Here is a 20,534-nt window from a genome sequence, read left to right as displayed (position 1 = left end):
ACAGTAAGTGGGTAAACCGATATGCGGTAGACAGTAAGTGGGTAAACCGGTAGGCAGTAAGTGGGTAAACCGATATGCGGTAGACAGTAAGTGGGTAAACCGGTAGACAGTAAGTGGGTAAACCGGTAGGCAGTAAGTGGGTAAACCGGTAGACAGTAAGTGGGTAAACCGACATGCGGTAGGCAGTAAGTGGGTAAACCGATATGCGGTAGACAGTAAGTGGGTAAACCGATAGACAGTAAGTGGGTAAACCAGTAGACAGTAAGTGGGTAAACCGGTAGGCAGTAAGTGGGTAAACCGATATGCGGTAGACAGTAAGTGGGTAAACCGGTAGACAGTAAGTGGGTAAACCGGTAGACAGTAAGTGGGTAAACAGTAAGTGGGTAAAAGGCAGTAAGTGGGTAAACCGGCGGTAGGCAGTAAGTGGGTAAACCGATAGACAGTAAGTGGGTAAACCGGTAGGCAGTAAGTGGGTAAACCGATAGACAGTAAGTGGGTAAACCGATAGACAGTAAGTGGGTAAACCGGTAGGCAGTAGGTGGGTAAACCGATAGACAGTAAGTGGGTAAACCGGTAGGCAGTAGGTGGGTAAACCGATAGACAGTAAGTGGGTAAACCGATAGACAGTAAGTGGGTAAACCGGTAGACAGTAAGTGGGTAAACCGGTAGGCAGTAAGTGGGTAAACCGATAGGCAGTAAGTGGGTAAACCGATATGCTGTAGACAGTAAGAGGGTAAACCGATATGCGGTAGGCAGTAAGTGGGTAAACCGGTAGGCAGTAAGTGGGTAAACCGGTAGGCAGTAAGGGTAAACCGATATGCGGTAGGCAGTAAGTGGGTAAACCGGTAGACAGTAAGTGGGTAAACCGATATGCGGTAGGCAGTAAGTGGGTAAACCGGTATGCGGTAGGCAGTAAGTGGGTAAACCGATATGCAGTAGACAGTAAGTGGGTAAACCGATATGCGGTAGACAGTAAGTGGGTAAACCGGTAGACAGTAAGTGGGTAAACCGATATGCTGTAGGCAGTAAGTGGGTAAACCGGTAGACAGTAAGTGGGTAAACCGATAGACAGTAAGTGGGTAAACCGGTAGACAGTAAGTGGGTAAACCGGTAGACAGTAAGTGGGTAAACCGGCGCGGTAGACAGTAAGTGGGTAAACCGATATGCGGTAGGCAGTAAGTGGGTAAACCGGTAGACAGTAAGTGGGTAAACCGGTAGGCAGTAAGTGGGTAAACCGATATGCGGTAGACAGTAAGTGGGTAAACCGGTAGGCAGTAAGTGGGTAAACCGATATGCAGTAGACAGTAAGTGGGTAAACCGATATGCGGTAGGCAGTAAGTGGGTAAACCGGTAGGCAGTAAGTGGGTAAACCGATATGCGGTAGACAGTAAGTGGGTAAACCGGTAGGCAGTAAGTGGGTAAACCGATATGCGGTAGACAGTAAGTGGGTAAACCGATATGCGGTAGACAGTAAGTGGGTAAACCGATATGCGGTAGACAGTAAGTGGGTAAACCGGTAGACAGTAAGTGGGTAAACCGGTAGACAGTAAGTGGGTAAACCGATAGACAGTAAGTGGGTAAACCGATAGACAGTAAGTGGGTAAACCGATGGACAGTAAGTGGGTAAACCGATATGCTGTAGACAGTAAGTGGGTAAACCGGTAGACAGTAAGTGGGTAAACCGATATGCTGTAGACAGTAAGTGGGTAAACCGGTAGACAGTAAGTGGGTAAACCGATATGCGGTAGACAGTAAGTGGGTAAACCGATATGCTGTAGGCAGTAAGTGGGTAAACCGGTAGGCAGTAGGTGGGTAAACCGATATGCGGTAGACAGTAAGTGGGTAAACCGGTAGACAGTAAGTGGGTAAACCGATATGCGGTAGACAGTAAGTGGGTAAACCGGTAGACAGTAAGTGGGTAAACCGATATGCGGTAGACAGTAAGTGGGTAAACCGGTAGGCAGTAAGTGGGTAAACCGATATGCGGTAGACAGTAAGTGGGTAAACCGGTAGACAGTAAGTGGGTAAACCGGTAGGCAGTAAGTGGGTAAACCGGTAGACAGTAAGTGGGTAAACCGACATGCGGTAGGCAGTAAGTGGGTAAACCGATATGCGGTAGACAGTAAGTGGGTAAACCGATAGACAGTAAGTGGGTAAACCAGTAGACAGTAAGTGGGTAAACCGGTAGGCAGTAAGTGGGTAAACCGGTAGACAGTAAGTGGGTAAACCGATATGCGGTAGACAGTAAGTGGGTAAACCGATAGGCAGTAAGTGGGTAAACCGACATGCGGTAGGCAGTAAGTGGGTAAACCGGTAGGCAGTAAGTGGGTAAACCGGTAGACAGTAAGTGGGTAAACCGATATGCGGTAGACAGTAAGTGGGTAAACCGGTAGACAGTAAGTGGGTAAACCGGTAGACAGTAGGCAGTAAGTGGGTAAACCGATATGAGGTAGGCAGTAAGTGGGTAAACCGGTAGACAGTAAGTGGGTAAACCGATATGCGGTAGACAGTAAGTGGGTAAACCGGTAGACAGTAAGTGGGTAAACCGACATGCGGTAGGCAGTAAGTGGGTAAACCAGTAGGCAGTAAGTGGGTAAACCGACATGCGGTAGGCAGTAAGTGGGTAAACCGATATGCGGTAGACAGTAAGTGGGTAAACCGGTATGCGGTAGACAGTAGGTGGGTTACTGGGTGACTTTCACTTGAGAAACTTTCTATTAAAAAGGTATTGAGTACTTTTTCCACCACTGATCTTATGATTATCAAGTATAGTGCATTCAGAAAGTATTCAGACCCTTTGACGTTTTCCACATTGTTACGTTACAGCCTTATTCAAATTATATATATTTTTTTAACTCAATTTACACACAATACCCCCAATAAAGACAAAGCGAAAACAGGTTTTATGAAATTTTTGGAAATGTATTAATAAAAACCCCGAAATATCTTACTTATATAAGTATTCATTCCCTTTGCCAGGAGACTGTAAATGGAGCTCAAGTGCATCGTTTCCATTGATCATCCTTGAGAGGTTTTTACAACTGGATCGGAGTCCACCTGTGGTAAATTCAATTGATTGGACATGAATTGGAAAGACACGCACCTGACATAACACGAGTCATCGGCATACATGTACACCTTTCTATAAGCCAAAGAACAGAGGGTAGAGGCGATTTATTCACTCGCCCGCGCCGTTGTCAAGGTTACCGCGCACCGGCCTCTATAGCGCCGCCTTCTCCTTCTTCGAGGGGATTTGGGCCTGGTCCGGGATAATCAATATGTGACCAGTTTCATGAAACTAGGTGTATGACGTGGGTCACTACTTCATACGAGAGACATTTGAATGTCTTTAAAAATAAAAAAAATCTAAATGCGAAATTCTCAAACGTGAACTTTTATGTGCCTTAATAACAAACTTGTATGCCATCAGTAAATATGAATAGAATTGTTAAATTACGAGCCTTGTTGGTGTAGCCACAGAAAAAAAGGTCAACAACCTTGCTGCTAGCCATGAATGGCTGAGATAATGAGTGGGCTGGGCATGCCGAGAGAGGAGTCCGTGTTGATCTGACATATAGCACGCTTCTGTCTATTTGAGCTGGTTAGTATGTGTAGTATGTCTAACATAGCTTTTTTTTATATACATATAAACATTTTAAAAAGCTATATATTGTTTAGAAGAACTGCACTTTCTGGAGAACCGAGTTTGGAAATCTGTGGAATTAGAGTATGATGAGAAAACACGAGGATCTGGATTACATCTTCAAACTAAGGGCAACCATGGCTTACGTGACAGGGTAAGATGGTCTAGCTAGCTACATTTTCAGATATTACACAATTCTAAATTTTGACAAAGTTGTTTCCTTTCCAAGTTAAAGTGTGCTGTTAGCTAGCTAGCTAACGTTAGTTGGCTGGCTCGCTAGCTAACGTTACGTGTATGATCTTATTATTCGTATCTCAGAGGCATTTGCTTGGCTACTTAAAGCCTGATGTTAGCTAGCTACATTGAACCTGATTGGTTATGCAAGTAACCATTTCGGGTACGTTCGTAATTCAGCCATGTACTCAGATTTCTCTCGTCTGAGTGTGCCAGAGTGCAGAATAACTGATACATTTACGAATGCTGAATACCCATTAAATATGGCCAGTGTCAGTAAACCTCGGCAAAAAAAGCGTTATTAAAATGTTGCCAGCAGCAAACGCCCTGGATAACATGAAAACAGCCTAACCAGCTCTGCTAGGGCAGGTAAAATGGTCAGAGTGGGGTGTTCTCTCATTTGAGTCTAGCTATCTAGCCAATTAGCTTGGGTGCTTGACTGCTGTTGGTAGGTCAGAACGTTCGGATCACCCCTACACAAAAAGGCCAGGGTTGGGTGGCACCATACTGGAGCATTCACATTAATGTTATACAAGTACATCATGTTACAGGTCCATACCTTCCCATTCAAACTCATTACTGTTGTCAGATGGTGTGTCTATATCATCCAGGTCTAGCTCTGTACTCTCCTCCTCCAGCTCATCAGACAGCAGAGATCCTTCACTCCGATCCAGAGTCAGGCTGATGTCTGGGGCAGCCAGCTTCTTCTTAGTATTCTTACCACCACTCAGAGCAGAATAGCCCCCTGCAGAAGCTGGGAGGGGAGAGAGAAGTTAGATATAGGCTAGCCAAGATACCTTACCCCTCAGAAGCTAGAGAAAATATATACACATTACATAGCCTGCAGAAGCTGGGGAAAATAAACTCAGCAAAAAAAGAAACGTCCCCTTTTCAGGACCCTGTCCTTCAAAGAATTCACAAATCTTCATTGTAAAGGGTTTAACACTGTTTCCCATGCTGGTTCAATTAACCATAAACAATTAATAAACATGCACCTGTGGAACGGTCGTTAAGACAATAACAGCTTACAGGCCTTTCTATTGACACACACAAAAAAAGATGCCCAGGATCCCTGCTCTTCTGCGTGAACGTGCCTTAGGCATGCTGTAAGGAGGCATGAGGACTGCAGATGTGGCCAGAGCAATAAACTGCAATGTCCATACTGTGAGACGCCTAAGACAGCGCTACAGGGAGACAGGACAGACAGCTGATCCTCCTTGCAACGGCAGACCACATGTAACAACACCTGCACAGGATCAGTACATCCGAACATCACACCTGCAGGACAGGTACAGGATGGCAACAACACCTGCCTGAGTTACACCAAGAACGCACAATCCCTCCATCAGTGCTCCGACTGTCCGCAATAGGCTGGGAGAAGCTGGATTGAGGGGTTGTACGCCTGTTGTAAGGCAGGTCCTCACCAGACATCACCGGCAACAACGTCGCCTATGGGCACAAACCCACCGTCACTGACGAGTCGCGGTTTGGTCTCACCAGGGTTGATGGTCGGATTCGCGTTTATCGTCAAAGGAATGAGCGTTACACCGAGGCCTGTACTCCGGAGCAGGATCGATTTGGAGGGTGAGGATCCGTCATGGTCTGGGGTGGTGTGTCACAGCATCATCGGACTGCGCTTGTTGTCATTGCAGGCAATCTCAACGCTGTGCGTTACAGGGAAGACATCCTCCTCCCTCATGTGGTACCCTTCCTGCAGGCTCATCCTGACATGACCCTCCAGCATGACAATGCTACCAGCCATACTGCTCGTTCTGTGTATGATTTCCTGCAAGGTGGGAATGTCAGTCTTCTGGCATGGCCAGCGAAGAGCCCGGATCTCAATCCCATTGAGCACATCTGAGACCTGTTGGATCGGAGGGTGAGGGCTAGGGCTAGGGCCATTTCCTGGAACTTTCAGGTGCCTTGGTAGAAGAGTGGGGTAACATCTCACAGCAAGAACTGGGAAATATGGTGCAGTCCATGAGGAGATGCACTGCAGTACTTAATGCAGCTGGTGGCCACACCAGATACTGACTGTTATTTTGATTTTGACCCCCCCCCCCCCCCCCTTTGTTCAGGGACACCTCATTCCATTTCTGTTAGTCACATGTCTGTGGAACTTGTTCAGTTTTTTCTCAGTTGTTGAATCTTGCTATGTTCATGTAAATATTTACACATGTTAAGTTTGCTGAAAACAAACGCCTTACAGTGAGAGGAGTTCACGTGCATTGAAACCATCTCGGCCCATAGAGACAGACCCTAAAGTTTCTAACTTATGTTTTTGACATTTCTTATTTTTGCTGAGTTTATTTTCTGTTTAAATTGAGTTAATACTTTTTCTTACTTTTTAACTCTGCATTGTTGTGAACGGGCTCATAAGTTTGATTCAATGTATTAATTTGATTACATAGCCTGCAGTAGCTGGAGATAAAATATACAATACATGACCATAAGTATAACATCTCATTCCAAAATCATGGGCATCAATATGGAGTTGGTGCCCCCTTTGCTGCTACAACAGCCTCCACCCTCCTGGGAAGGCTTTACACTAGATGTTGGAACATTGCTGCTATAACAGCCTCCACCGTCCTGGGAAGGCTTTACACTAGATGTTGGAACATTGTTGCTATAACAGCCTCCACTCTTCAGGGAAGGCTTTACACTAGATGTTGGAACATTGCTGCTATAACAGCCTCCACTCTTCAGGGAAGGCTTTACACTAGATGTTGGAACATTGCTGCTATAACAGCCTCCACTAATCTGGGAAGGCTTTCCACTAGATGTAGGAACATTGCTGCTATAACAGCCTCCACTCTTCTGGGAAGGCTTTCCACTAGATGTTGGAACATTGCTGCTATAACAGCCTCCACTCTTCAGGGAAGGCTTTCCACTAGATGTAGGAACATTGCTGCTATAACAGCCTCCACTCTTCAGGGAAGGCTTTCCACTAGATGTTGGAACATTGCTGCTATAACAGCCTCCACTCTTCTGGGAAGGCTTTACACTAGATGTTGGAACATTGCTGCTATAACATCCTCCACTAATCTGGGAAGGCTTTCCACTAGACGTTGGAACATTGCTGCTATAACAGCCTCCACTCTTCTGGGAAGGCTTTCCACTAGATGTAGGAACATTGCTGCCATAACAGCCTCCACTCTTCTGGGAAGGCTTTCCACTAGATGTAGGAACATTGCTGCTATAACAGCCTCCAGTCTTCTGGGAAGGCTTTACACTAGATGTTGGAACATTGCTGTTATAACAGCCCTACTCTTCTGGGAAGACTTTCCACTAGATGTTGGAACATTGCTGCTATAACAGCCTCCACTCCTCTGGGAAGGCTTTCCACTAGATGTTGGAACATTGCTGCTGTAACAGCCTCCACTCTTCTGGGAAGGCTTTCCACTAGATATTGGAACATTGCTGCTATAACAGCCTCCACTCTTCTGGGAAGGCTTTCCACTAGATGTTGGAACATTGCTGCTGTAACAGCCTCCACTCTTCTGGGAAGGCTTTCCACTAGATGTCGGAAAATTGCTGCGGGGACTTGCTTCCATTCAGCCACAAGAGCGTTAGTCAGGTTGGGCACTGAGTTGTTGGGCCTGCTTTCCAATTTATTCCAAAGGTGTTCGATGGGGTTGAGGTCAGGGCTCTGTGCCAGCCAGTCAAGGGGATATATATCTGGTGTTCGATGGGGTTGAGGTCAGGGCTCTGTGCAGGCCAGTCAAGGGGATATATATCTGGTGTTCGATGGGGTTGAGGTCAGGGCTCTGTGCAGGCCAGTCAAGGGGATATATATCTGGGTGAGTTTTTTCCCATTTATATTTTCCAGTGGGGATATATATCTGGGTGAGTTTTTTTTCCCCTCGCCTGAGTAGCCTCGTTTCACTGCCAAAAATACAATGAAACCATCTAGTGTTCAGTGAAATAACAACACAATGCCAAATACAGGAAGCCTAGTCAAATAATTAACATCCAATCACATTAACCAGGTAGCCTAGTCAAATAATTAACATCCAATCACATTAACCAGGAAGCCTAGTCAAATAATTAACATCCAATCACATTAACCAGGTAGCCTAGTCAAATAATTAACATCCAATCACATTAACCAGGAAGCCTAGTCAAATAATTAACATCCAATCACATTAACCAGGTAGCCTAGTCAAATAATTAACATCCAATCACATTAACATTTACATTTAAGTCATTTAGCAGACGCTCTTATCCAGAGCGACTTACAAATTGGTGCATTCACCTTATGACATCCAGTGGAACAGTAGTGCATCTAAATCTTTTAAGGGGGTGAGAGGGATTACTTTATCCTATCCTAGGTATTCCTTAAAGAGGTGGGGTTTCAGGTGTCTCCGGAAGGTGGTGATTGACTCCTCTGTCCTGGCGTCGTGAGGGAGTTTGTTCCACCATTGGGGGGCCAGAGCAGCGAACAGTTTTGACTGGGCTGAGCGGGAACTGTACTTCCTCAGTGGTAGGGAGGCGAGCAGGCCAGAGGTGGATGAACACAGTGCCCTTGTTTGGGTGTAGGGCCTGATCAGAGCCTGGAGGTACTGAGGTGCCGTTCCCCTCACAGCTCCGTAGGCAAGCACCATGGTCTTGTAGCGGATGCGAGCTTCAACTGGAAGCCAGTGGAGAGAGCGGAGGAGAGGGGTGACGTGAGAGAACTTGGGAAGGTTGAATACCAGACGGGCTGCGGCGTTCTGGATGAGTTGTAGGGGTTTAATGGCACAGGCAGGGAGCCCAGCCAACAGCGAGTTGCAGTAATCCAGACGGGAGATGACAAGTGCCTGGATTAGGACCTGCGCCGCTTCCTGTGTGAGGCAGGGTCGTACTCTGCGGATGTTGTAGAGCATGAACCTACAGGAACGGGCCACCGCCTTGATGTTAGTTGAGAACGACAGGGTGTTGTCCAGGATCACGCCAAGGTTCTTAGCGCTCTGGGAGGAGGACACAGTGGAGTTGTCAACCGTGATGGCGAGATCATGGAACGGGCAGTCCTTCCCGGGAGGAAGAGCAGCTCCGTCTTGCCGAGGTTCAGCTTGAGGTGGTGATCCGTCATCCACACTGATATGTCTGCCAGACATGCAGAGATGCGATTCGCCACCTGGTCATCAGAAGGGGGAAAGGAGAAGATTAATTGTGTGTCGTCTGCATAGCAATGATAGGAGAGACCATGTGAGGTTATGACAGAGCCAAGTGACTTGGTGTATAGCGAGAATAGGAGAGGGCCTAGAACAGAGCCCTGGGGGACACCAGTGGTGAGAGCACGTGGTGTGGAGACGGATTCTCGCCACGCCACCTGGTAGGAGCGACCTGTCAGGTAGGACGCAATCCAAGCGTGGGCCGCGCCGGAGATGCCCAACTCGGAGAGGGTGGAGAGGAGGATCTGATGGTTCACAGTATCGAAGGCAGCCGATAGGTCTAGGAGGATGAGAGCAGAGGAGAGAGAGTTAGCTTTAGCAGTGCGGAGCGCCTCCGTGATACAGAGAAGAGCAGTCTCAGTTGAATGACTAGTCTTGAAACCTGACTGATATGGATCAAGAAGGTCATTCTGAGCGAGATAGCGGGAGAGCTGGCCAAGGACGGCACGTTCAAGAGTTTTGGAGAGAAAAGAAAGAAGGGATACTGGTCTGTAGTTGTTGACATCGGAGGGATCGAGTGTAGGTTTTTTCAGAAGGGGTGCAACTCTCGCTCTCTTGAAGACGGAAGGGACGTAGCCAGCGGTCAGGGATGAGTTGATGAGCGAGGTGAGGTAAGGGAGAAGGTCTCCGGAAATGGTCTGGAGAAGAGAGGGGATGGGGTCAAGCGGGCAGGTTGTTGGGCGGCCGGCCGTCACAAGACGCGAGATTTCATCTGGAGAGAGAGGGGAGAAAGAGGTCAGAGCACAGGGTAGGGCAGTGTGAGCAGAACCAGCGGTGTCGTTTGACTTAGCAAACGAGGATCGGATGTCGTCGACCTTCTTTTCAAAATGGTTGATGAAGTCATCTGCAGAGAGGGAGGAGGGGGAGGATTCAGGAGGGAGGAGAAGGTGGCAAAGAGCTTCCTAGGGTTAGAGGCAGATGCTTGGAATTTAGAGTGGTAGAAAGTGGCTTTAGCAGCAGAGAAGAGGAAAATGTAGAGAGGAGGGAGTGAAAGGATGCCAGGTCCGCAGGGAGGCGAGTTTTCCTCCATTTCCGCTCGGCTGCCCGGAGCCCTGTTCTGTGAGCTCGCAATGAGTCGTCGAGCCACGGAGCGGGAGAGGAGGACCGAGCCGGCCTGGAGGATAGGGGACATAGAGAGTCAAAGGATGCAGAAAGGGAGGAGAGGAGGGTTGAGGAGGCAGAATCAGGAGATAGGTTGGAGAAGGTTTGAGCAGAGGGAAGAGATGATAGGATGGAAGAGGAGAGAGTAGCGGGGAGAGAGAGCGTAGGTTGGGACGGCGCGATACCATCCGAGTAGGGGCAGTGTGGGAAGTGTTGGATGAGAGCGAGAGGGAAAAGGATACAAGGTAGTGGTCGGAGACTTGGAGGGGAGTTGCAATGAGGTTAGTGGAAGAACAGCATCTAGTAAAGATGAGGTCGAGCGTATTTCCTGCCTTGTGAGTAGGGGGGAAGGTGAGAGGGTGAGGTCAAAAGAGGAGAGGAGTGGAAAGAAGGAGGCAGAGAGGAATGAGTCAAAGGTAGACGTGGGGAGGTTAAAGTCGCCCAGAACTGTGAGAGGTGAGCCGTCCTCAGGAAAGGAGCTTATCAAGGCATCAAGCTCATTGATGAACTCTCCGAGGGAACCTGGAGGGCGATAAATGATAAGGATGTTAAGCTTGAAAGGGCTGGTAACTGTGACAGCATGGAATTCAAAGGAGGCGATAGACAGATGGGTAAGGGGAGAAAGAGAGAATGACCACTTGGGAAAGATGAGGATCCCGGTGCCACCACCCCGCTGACCAGAAGCTCTCGGGGTGTGCGAGAACACGTGGGCAGACGAAGAGAGAGCAGTAGGAGTAGCAGTGTTGTCTGTGGTGATCCATGTTTCCGTCAGTGCCAAGAAGTCGAGGGACTGGAGGGAGGCATAGGCTGAGATGAACTCTGCCTTGTTGGCCGCAGATCGGCAGTTCCAGAGGCTACCGGAGACCTGGAACTCTCGCAGGAATTCCACTAACGGCCTGCATGTAGCCAAACGTAGCTGCTGCTCATTCCATTTGCTCTAAAATTGATAAATGGTTAAAAATAAGTAAGGCCCGCGTCCATCGAGACACATACCAGCTCTACTGCTACTACCAGCAGTACGACACCTGCACCTATCGATGACAAGTTGTTCTGCTTCCACGAGCACATCCAATGCTAGCATCAGTAAATCTACATTTGTTGTAGCCCAGCTAGCATGGACACTGACAGTTGTGAATCTGATGCAGCCGAAGAGCTACTGCCCCCTTACCCAGGAAAGCCCCGAACAACAGACAGGGACATTGGACCATGGAAGAGGCACAAATATGATGAGAACTACATTGATTTGGGGTTCACTTAGATTGGGAGTAGTGCCTTTCCTCAGCCAGAGCGTTTTATATGTGCAAAAGTACTCTCACAACTCTTGAGCAGACATTTAAAAACACATGGCAATACGCAAAAATAAACCACAGGAGTTTTTTGAGCAATAATTAAGACGACTTTCGAGTAGTAAGACATGTATAAAAGCAACAGATATCATTAGTAAGAAGGGGCTAGAAGCGTTTTATATGGTGAGCTACCGAGTGGCTAGGACACGCAATCCCCATACTATTGTGGAGGACTTCATTCTTCCTGCTGCCGAGAATATGGCAGGGGAAAAGGTCCAAAAAACTATACAGACAAACACTGTTCCACAACGCATCAGTGACATGGCAGGAGATGTTTTGAAACAATTAATGCTTCGCATACAAGCCAGTGAATTGGCAGGCCTGGCACAGCTCCTGGTATATGTCCGTTACGTTTATGGGGGGGTCAATTAAGGAAGACATCCTCTTCTGCAAACCACAACAACAAGATATTTTGTTTTACAGCTTTGTGACATCAAATGGACATTGGTGGTCAAGATGTGTTGGTATCTGTACTGATGGGGGAAAAAGCCAAGACAGGGAGACATAGTGGAGTGGTAATACGTGTGTGCAAGCAGTTGCTCCCGATGCCAGTTGGGTCACTGCAGCATCCACCTAGAGGCTCTTGGGTCACTGCAGCATCCCCCTAGAGGCTCTTGGGTACACTGCAGCATCCACCGAGAGGCTCTTGGGTACACTGCAGCATCCACCGAGAGGCTCTTGGGTACACTGCAGCAACCACCGAGAGGCTCTTGCTGCCAAGGGAATGCCTGACAGCTTGAAAGATGTTTTGGATACTACAGTGAAAATGGTTAACTTTGTTAAAGCAAGGCCCCTGAACTCTCGTGTATTTTCTGCATTATGCACTGATATGGGCAGCGACCATGTAACACTTTTACAACATACAGAAGTGCGCGGGTTATCAAGGGGCAAAGTATTGACATGTGTTTTTGGAATTGAGAGACGAGCTTAAAGTTCTCTTTACTGACAATCGTTTTCACTTGTCTGAGCGCTTGATGATGATGAGTTTCTCACAGGACTGGCCTATCTGGGTGATGTTTTCTCTTGCCTGAATGATCCGAATCTAGGATTACAGGGACTCTCCTCAACTATATTCGATGTGTAGGACAAAATTGAGGCAATGATTTAGAAGCTGGAGCTCTTCTCTGTCTGCATTAACAAGGACAACACACAGGTTGGAGCCCCTCTCTGTCTGCATTAACAAGGACAACACACAGGTTGGAGCTCTTCTCTGTCTGCATTAACAAGGACAACACACAGGTTGGAGCCCCTCTCTGTCTGCATTAACAAGGACAACACACAGGTTGGAGCTCTTCTCTGTCTGCATTAACAAGGACAACACACAGGTTGGAGCCCTCTCTGTCTGCATTAACAAGGACAACACACAGGTTGGAGCTCTTCTCTGTCTGCATTAACAAGGACAACACACAGGTTGGAGCCCTCTCTGTCTGCATTAACAAGGACAACACACAGGTTGGAGCCCCTCTCTGTCTGCATTAACAAGGACAACACACAGGTTGGAGCTCTTCTCTGTCTGCATTAACAAGGACAACACACAGGTTGGAGCCCCTCTCTGTCTGCATTAACAAGGACAACACACAGGTTGGAGCCCCTCTCTGTCTGCATTAACAAGGACAACACACAGGTTGGAGCTCTTCTCTGTCTGCATTAACAAGGACAACACACAGGTTGGAGCTCTTCTGTCTGCATTAACAAGGACAACACACAGGTTGGAGCCCCTCTCTGTCTGCATTAACAAGGACAACACACAGGTCTTTCCAACAGTGTATGGTTTGTGTGTGCAAATGAACTCAAGCTTACAGACATGTCAAATGTGATACAGCGAAGCACCTGAGCGAGTTGGGTGCGCAATTACGCAGGTACTTTCCCAAAACGGATGACACAACAACTGGATTCGTTATCCCTTTCCTGCCCTGCCTCCAGTACACTTACCGATATCTGAACAAGAGAGACCTCATCAAAATTGAAAACAATAGGTTCTGTGAAAATGTAATTTAAATCAGAAGTCACTGCCAGATTTCTGGATTAGGCTGCGCTCAGAGTATCCTGCCTTGGCAGATCGTGCTGCTAAAACACTGATGCCCTTTGCAACCACGTACCTATGCGAGAGTGGATTCTCGGCCCTCACTAGCATGAAAACTAAATACAGGCCACTGTGTGTGGGAAATGATTTAAGACTGAGACTCTCTCCAATGCAACACAACATTGCAGAGTTATGTGCATCCTGTCAAGCACACCCTTCTCATTAACCTGTGGTGAGTTATTCACCATTTTCGATTAACAAATAAGGATTTATATGTAAGATGGTTAAATAAAAAGCTAAATTATTTATTATGATGTATTATAATGATTGATTATATTATTATTTGTGAAATGGTCCTATAAGAGCTCCTTGTCACTTCCTACAGCTGACCCTGGTGCTAGAGGGGGTACAGCTGACCCTGGTGCTAGAGGGGGTACAGCTGACCCTGGTGCTAGAGGGGGTACAGCTGACCCTGGTGCTAGAGGGGGTACAGCTGACCCTGGTGCTAGAGGGGGGTACAGCTGACCCTGGTGCTAGAGGGGGTACAGCTGACCCTGGTGCTAGAGGGGGTACAGGTGACCCTGGTGCTAGAGGGGGTACAGCTGACCCTGGTGCTAGAGGGGGTACAGCTGACCCTGGTGCTAGAGGGGCACAGCTGACCCTGGTGCTAGAGGGGGTACAGCTGACCCTGGTGCTAGAGGGGGTACAGCTGACCCTGGTGCTAGAGGGGGTACAGCTGACCCTGGTGCTAGAGGGGGTACAGGTGACCCTGGTGCTAGAGGGGGTACAGCTGACCCTGGTGCTAGAGGGGGTACAGCTGACCCTGGTGCTAGAGGGGGTACAGCTGACCCTGGTGCTAGAGGGGGTACAGCTGACCCTGGTGCTAGAGGGGTACAGCTGACCCTGGTGCTAGAGGGGGTACAGCTGACCCTGGTGCTAGAGGGGTACAGCTGACCCTGGTGCTAGAGGGGTACAGCTGACCCTGGTGCTAGAGGGGTACAGCTGACCCTGGTGCTAGAGGGGGTACAGGTGACCCTGGTGCTAGAGGGGGTACAGCTGACCCTGGTGCTAGAGGGGGGCAGCTGACCCTGGTGCTAGAGGGGGTACAGCTGACCCTGGTGCTAGAGGGGGTACAGCTGACCCTGGTGCTAGAGGGGGTACGCTGACACTGGTGCTAGAGGGGGTACGCAGCTGGAGGTTGAATGTTTGAAGGGGTAGGGGACTATAAAAAGTTTGGAAACCACTGCTCTCCAGACGAACAGTTCTTGTGCTGACGTTGCTTCCACAGGAAGTTAGGAAACCACTGCTCTCCAGACGAACAGTTCTTGTGCTGACGTTGCTTCCACAGGAAGTTTGGAACTCGGTAGTGAGTGTTGCAACCAAGGACAGGCGAGTTTAATTTGAAGGGCTGGCCACATACAATATATAAACAAAAACATACACACATTACATAGCCTGTAGAAAAGATATACACATTACATAGCCTGCAGAGCTGGAGATGAAGAGAGAGCAGTTTGATATAGGCCTGACATCACATACATTAGCTTTAGCACAGTCCATAACCTAGAGATGTGGCAGTCCATAACCTAGAGATGTGGCAGTCCATAACCTAGAGATGTGGCAGTCCATAACCTAGAGATGTGGCAGTCCATAACCTAGAGATGTGGCAGTCCATAACCTAGAGATGTGGCAGTCCATAACCTAGAGATGTGGCAGTCCATAACCTAGAGATGTGGCAGTCCATAACCTAGAGATGTGGCAGTCCATAACCTAGAGATGTGGCAGTCCATAACCTAAAGATGTGGCAGTCCATAACCTAGAGATGTGGCAGTCCATAACCTAGAGATGTGGCAGCACAGCCAAATGATGACATGAACAACATACAACAACAGGTTTGTCAGATACTGAGGAGCAGAGATACTGAATGGCTTTCTTACCAGACTGTCCTTCTCCAGAGGGTCCAGTGAAGAGATCTTCACCCAGCTGAATGTCCTCCTCTTCCTCCTCAGGTAGGGGCCTACAGACACACAACAGGTCATATATAACCCTTGCTCCTCACACAACAACAGTAGAGGATATAGCTGCTATTACCACTACTAACCAACTGCTCGTTCAGTGTTGAAAGCATTATGATGATAACATATACACTACAAGTATGTGGACACCCCTTCAAATTAGTGGATTTGTCTAACATTGGGAGTATTTTTTATTTATTTTACCTTTATTTAACCAGGCAAGTCAGTTAAGAACAAATACTTATTTTCAATGACAGCCTAGGAACAGTGGGTTAACTGCCTGTTCAGGGGCAGAACGACAGATTTGTACCTTGTCAGCTCGGGGCTTTGAACTTGCAACCTTCCGGTTACTAGTCCAACGCTCTAACCACTAGGCTAATGGCCTTACTGGAAGAGCTTGTGACTTTTCAAATGTATACCCTGGTCAACTGTGTTGTTATTGTGGAAACGTCTAGCAGCAACAACGGCTCAGCCGCAAAGTAGTAAAGCCTCACAAGCTCACAGAATGGGACCGCCGAGTGCTGAAGCGTGTAGCGTGTAAAAACCCTCCGTCCTCGGAACACTCACTTCAGTGTTCCAAACTGCCTCTGGAAGCAACGTCAGGACAATAACGTTTTGTCGCCCTTTAGTTCCAGTAATCTTAACGCTACAGCGTACAACGATGACCTTCTAGACAATTTTGTGCTTCTAACTTAGTGGAAGGCCCTTTCATATTTCAGCATGACAATGCCACCGGGCACAAAGCGAGGTCAATACATAAATGGTTTGTTGAGATCGGTGTGGAAGAACTTGACTGGCATCAGTGCCTCACATGCTCTGGTGGCAGAGCCCTGACTTCAACCTGTTATAGCAGCAATGTTCAAACACCTTTGGGATGAATTGGAAAGCCTGACTAGCAGCAAGCTAGTCCTAATCATCCCAACATCAGTGCCTCACTGGAGGTTATAATGTTCCAACATCTAGTCTGGTGGCTGAATGCAGAATGCTAGTGGAAAGTCCACATGCAGCAATGTTACAACATCTAGTGGAAAGCCTTCCCAGAAGAGTGGAGGCTGTTATAGCAGCAATGTTCCAACATCTAGTGGAAAGCCTTCCCAGAAGAGTAGTAGGCTGTTATAGCAGCAATGTTCCAATATTTATGGAAAGCCTTCCCAGAAGAGTAGGGCTGTTATAGCAGCTTCAACATCTAGAAGAGAAGAGTAGGGCTGTTATAGCAGCAATGTTCCAACATCTAGGGCTGTTATAGGCAAGCCTTCCCAGAAGAGTGGAGGCTGTTATAGCAGCAATGTTCCAACATCTAGTGGAAAGCCTTCCCAGAAGAGTGGAGGCTGTTATAGCAGCAATGTTCCAAATCTAGTGGAAAGCCTTCCCAGAAGAGTGGAGGCTGTTATAGCAGCAATGTTCCAACATCTTAGAAAGCCTTCCCAGAAGAGTGGAGGCTGTTATAGCAGCAATGTTCCTACATCTAGTGGAAAGCCTTCCCAGATTAGTGGAGGATGTTATAGCAGCAATGTTCCAACATCTAGTAGAAAGCCTTCCCAGAAGAGTGGAGGCTGTTATAGCAGCAATGTTCCAACATCTAGAAAGCCTTCCCAGAAGAGTGGAGGCTGTTATAGCCAATGTTCCCAGAAAAGAGTGGAGGCTGTTATAGCAGCAATGTTCCAACATCTAGTAGAAAGCCTTCCCAGAAGAGTGGAGGCTGTTATAGCAGCAATGTTCCTACATCTAGTGGAAAGCCTTCCCAGAAGAGTGGAGGCTGTTATAGCAGCAAAGAAGGGACCAACTCCATATTAATGTAGGCTGTTATAGCAGCAAAGAAAGCCTTCCCAGAAGAGTGATTTTGGAACATATGTTGAGGCTGTTATAGCAGCAAGCAGCCTTCCCAGAAGTGTCCACATACTTTTGGTCATGTAGTGTGCAAGACTACTACCCAGAAAAGAGAATACTGCCTGGAGATCAGAGGGTTTATGAGTATTGACTGCGATGCCTCTAATTACCACAGCTAAAGTCAGGTTGTTAGGTATGCCTGGTTGTCGGGAAGACGCGTGTTACCTGGGGAAGTCCTCGTCCTGCCACTCCTCTTTAAGTTCCACCCCCTCCATGCGGAGACGAGCCTCGGTGGTCGCAACAGACTCCTGACGCTCCAGACTGCAGAGAGAGAGACAGTTTAATGTTACAGACTGCAGAGAGAGAGACAGGTCAGTTTAATGCTCCAGACTGCAGAGAGAGAGACAGGTCAGAACAGTTTAATGTTACAGACTGCAGAGAGAGAGACAGGTCAGTTTAATGTTACAGACTGCAGAGAGAGAGACAGGTCAGTTTAATGTTACAGACTGCAGAGAGAGAGACAGGTTAATGCTCCAGACTGCAGAGAGAGAGACAGGTTAGAACAGTTTAATGCTCCAGACTGCAGAGAGAGAGACAGGTCAGTTTAATGCTCCAGACTGCAGAGAGAGAGACAGGTCAGTTTAATGTTACAGACTGCAGAGAGAGAGACAGGTTAATTCTCCAGACTGCAGAGAGAGAGACAGGTCAGAACAGGTTAATGCTCCAGACTGCAGAGAGAGAGACAGAACAGTTTAATGTTACAGACTGCAGAGAGAGAGACAGAACAGTTTAATGCTCCAGACTGCAGAGAGAGAGACAGGTCAGAACAGTTTAATGCTCCAGACTGCAGAGAGAGAGACAGTTTAATGCTCCAGACTGCAGAGAGAGAGACAGGTCAGAACAGTTTAATGTTACAGACTGCAGAGAGAGAGACAGGTCAGAACAGTTTAATGCTCCAGACTGCAGAGAGAGAGACAGATCAGAACAGGTTAATGCTCCAGACTGCAGAGAGAGAGACAGGTTAATGCTCCAGACTGCAGAGAGAGAGACAGGTTAATGCTCCAGACTGCAGAGAGAGAGACAGGTTAATGCTCCAGACTGCAGAGAGAGAGACAGTTTAATGCTCCAGACTGCAGAGAGAGAGACAGTTCTCCAGACTGCAGAGAGAGAGACAGGTTAATGCTCCAGACTGCAAAGAGAGAGACAGTTTAATGCTCCAGACTGCAGAGAGAGAGACAGGTCAGTTTGATGTTACAGACTGCAGAGAGAGAGACAGGTAAGAACAGTTTAATGCTACAGACTGCAGAGAGAGAGACAGGTCAGAACAGTTTAATGCTACAGACTGCAGAGAGAGAGACAGGTCAGAACAGTTTAATGTTACAGACTGCAGAGAGAGAGACAGGTCAGAACAGTTTAATGTTACACACTGCAGAGAGAGAGACAGGTCAGAACAGTTTAATGTTACAGACTGCAGAGAGAGAGACAGTCAGAACAGTTTAATGTTACAGACTGCAGAGAGAGAGACAGGTCAGAACAGTTTAATGCTACAGACTGCAGAGAGAGAGACAGGTCAGAACAGTTTAATGTTACAGACTGCAGAGAGAGAGACAGGTCAGAACAGTTTAATGCTCCAGACTGCAGAGAGAGAGACAGGTCAGAACAGTTTAATGTTACAGACTGCAGAGAGAGAGACAGGTCAGAACAGTTTAATGTTACAGACTGCAGAGAGAGAGACAGGTCAGAACAGTTTAATGCTCCAGACTGCAGAGAGAGAGACAGGTCAGAACAGTTTAATGTTACAGACTGCAGAGAGAGACAGGTCAGAACAGTTTAATGCTACAGACTGCAGAGAGAGACAGGTCAGAACAGTTTAATGCTCCAGACTGCAGAGAGAGAGACAGGTCAGAACAGTTTAATGTTACAGACTGCAGAGAGAGAGACAGGTCAGAACAGTTTAATGCTACAGACTGCAGAGAGAGAGACAGGTCAAAACAGTTTAATGTTACAGACTGCAGAGAGAGAGACAGTCAGAACAGTTTAATGTTACAGACTGCAGAGAGAGAGACAGGTCAGAACAGTTTAATGTTACAGACTGCAGAGAGAGAGACAGGTCAGAACAGTTTAATGCTACAGACTGCAGAGAGAGACAGGTCAGAACAGTTTAATGCTACAGACTGCAGAGAGAGAGACAGGTCAGAACAGTTTAATGTTACAGACTGCAGAGAGAGACAGGACAGAACAGTTTAATGTTACAGACTGCAGAGAGAGAGACAGAACAGTTTAATGCTACAGACTGCAGAGAGAGAGACAGGTCAGAACAGTTTAATGCTACAGACTGCAGAGAGAGAGACAGGTCATAACAGTTTAATGTTACAGACTGCAGAGAGAGACAGGTCAGAACAGTTTAATGTTACAGACTGCAGAGAGAGAGACAGGTCAGAACAGTTTAATGTTACAGACTGCAGAGAGAGAGACAGGTCAGAACAGTTTAATGCTACAGACTGCAGAGAGAGAGACAGTCAGAACAGTTTAATGTTACAGACTGCAGAGAGAGAGACAGTCAGAACAGTTTAATGTTACAGACTGCAGAGAGACAGACAGAACAGTTTAATGTTACAGACTGCAGAGAGACAGACAGGTCAGAACAGTTTAATGCTACAGACTGCAGAGAGAGAGACAGGTCAGAACAGTTTAATGTTACAGACTGCAGAGAGAGAGACAGAACAGTTTAATGCTACAGACTGCAGAGAGAGAGACAGGTCAGAACAGTTTAATGCTACAGACTGCAGAGAGAGAGACAGGTCAGAACAGTTTAATGCTACAGACTGCAGAGAGAGAGACAGGTCAGAACAGTTTAATGCTACAGACTGCAGAGAGAGAGACAGGTCAGAACAGTTTAATGCTACAGACTGCAGAGAGAGAGAGACAGAACAGTTTAATGTTACAGACTGCAGAGAGAGACAGGTCAGAACAGTTTAATGCTACAGACTGCAGAGAGAGAGACAGGTCAGAACAGTTTAATGCTCCAGACTGCAGAGAGAGAGACAGTTTAATGCTACAGACTGCAGAGAGAGAGACAGGTCAGAACAGTTTAATGTTACAGACTGCAGAGAGAGAGACAGGTCAGAACAGTTTAATGCTACAGACTGCAGAGAGAGAGACAGGTCAGAACAGTTTAATGTTACAGACTGC

The 20,534-nt window shown here is 47.3% G+C and overlaps 1 protein-coding gene across 1 annotated transcript in view; it reads right to left on the bottom strand.

Moving 5' to 3' along the window:
• bnip2 (BCL2 interacting protein 2) overlaps nucleotides 1–20,534 on the bottom strand; it is a 104,999-nt gene that overhangs the window by 53,003 nt on the left and 31,462 nt on the right. The window contains exons 3-5 of the mRNA XM_065002808.1: nucleotides 17,568–17,663; nucleotides 15,438–15,517; nucleotides 4,437–4,631 (exon numbers count right to left, since the gene is read on the bottom strand). Coding sequence (XP_064858880.1) covers nucleotides 4,437–4,631; nucleotides 15,438–15,517; nucleotides 17,568–17,663 — 371 coding nt within the window. The remainder of the gene's footprint in view (nucleotides 1–4,436; nucleotides 4,632–15,437; nucleotides 15,518–17,567; nucleotides 17,664–20,534) is intronic.

The sequence above is a fragment of the Oncorhynchus nerka genome, linkage group LG17 (genome assembly GCF_034236695.1).
Source record: "Oncorhynchus nerka isolate Pitt River linkage group LG17, Oner_Uvic_2.0, whole genome shotgun sequence".
In the NCBI taxonomy this organism is placed as follows: Eukaryota; Metazoa; Chordata; class Actinopteri; order Salmoniformes; family Salmonidae; genus Oncorhynchus; species Oncorhynchus nerka.
Note: the sequence above shows the minus strand (reverse complement) of the source record. Positions and strands in the feature narration are given on the sequence as shown.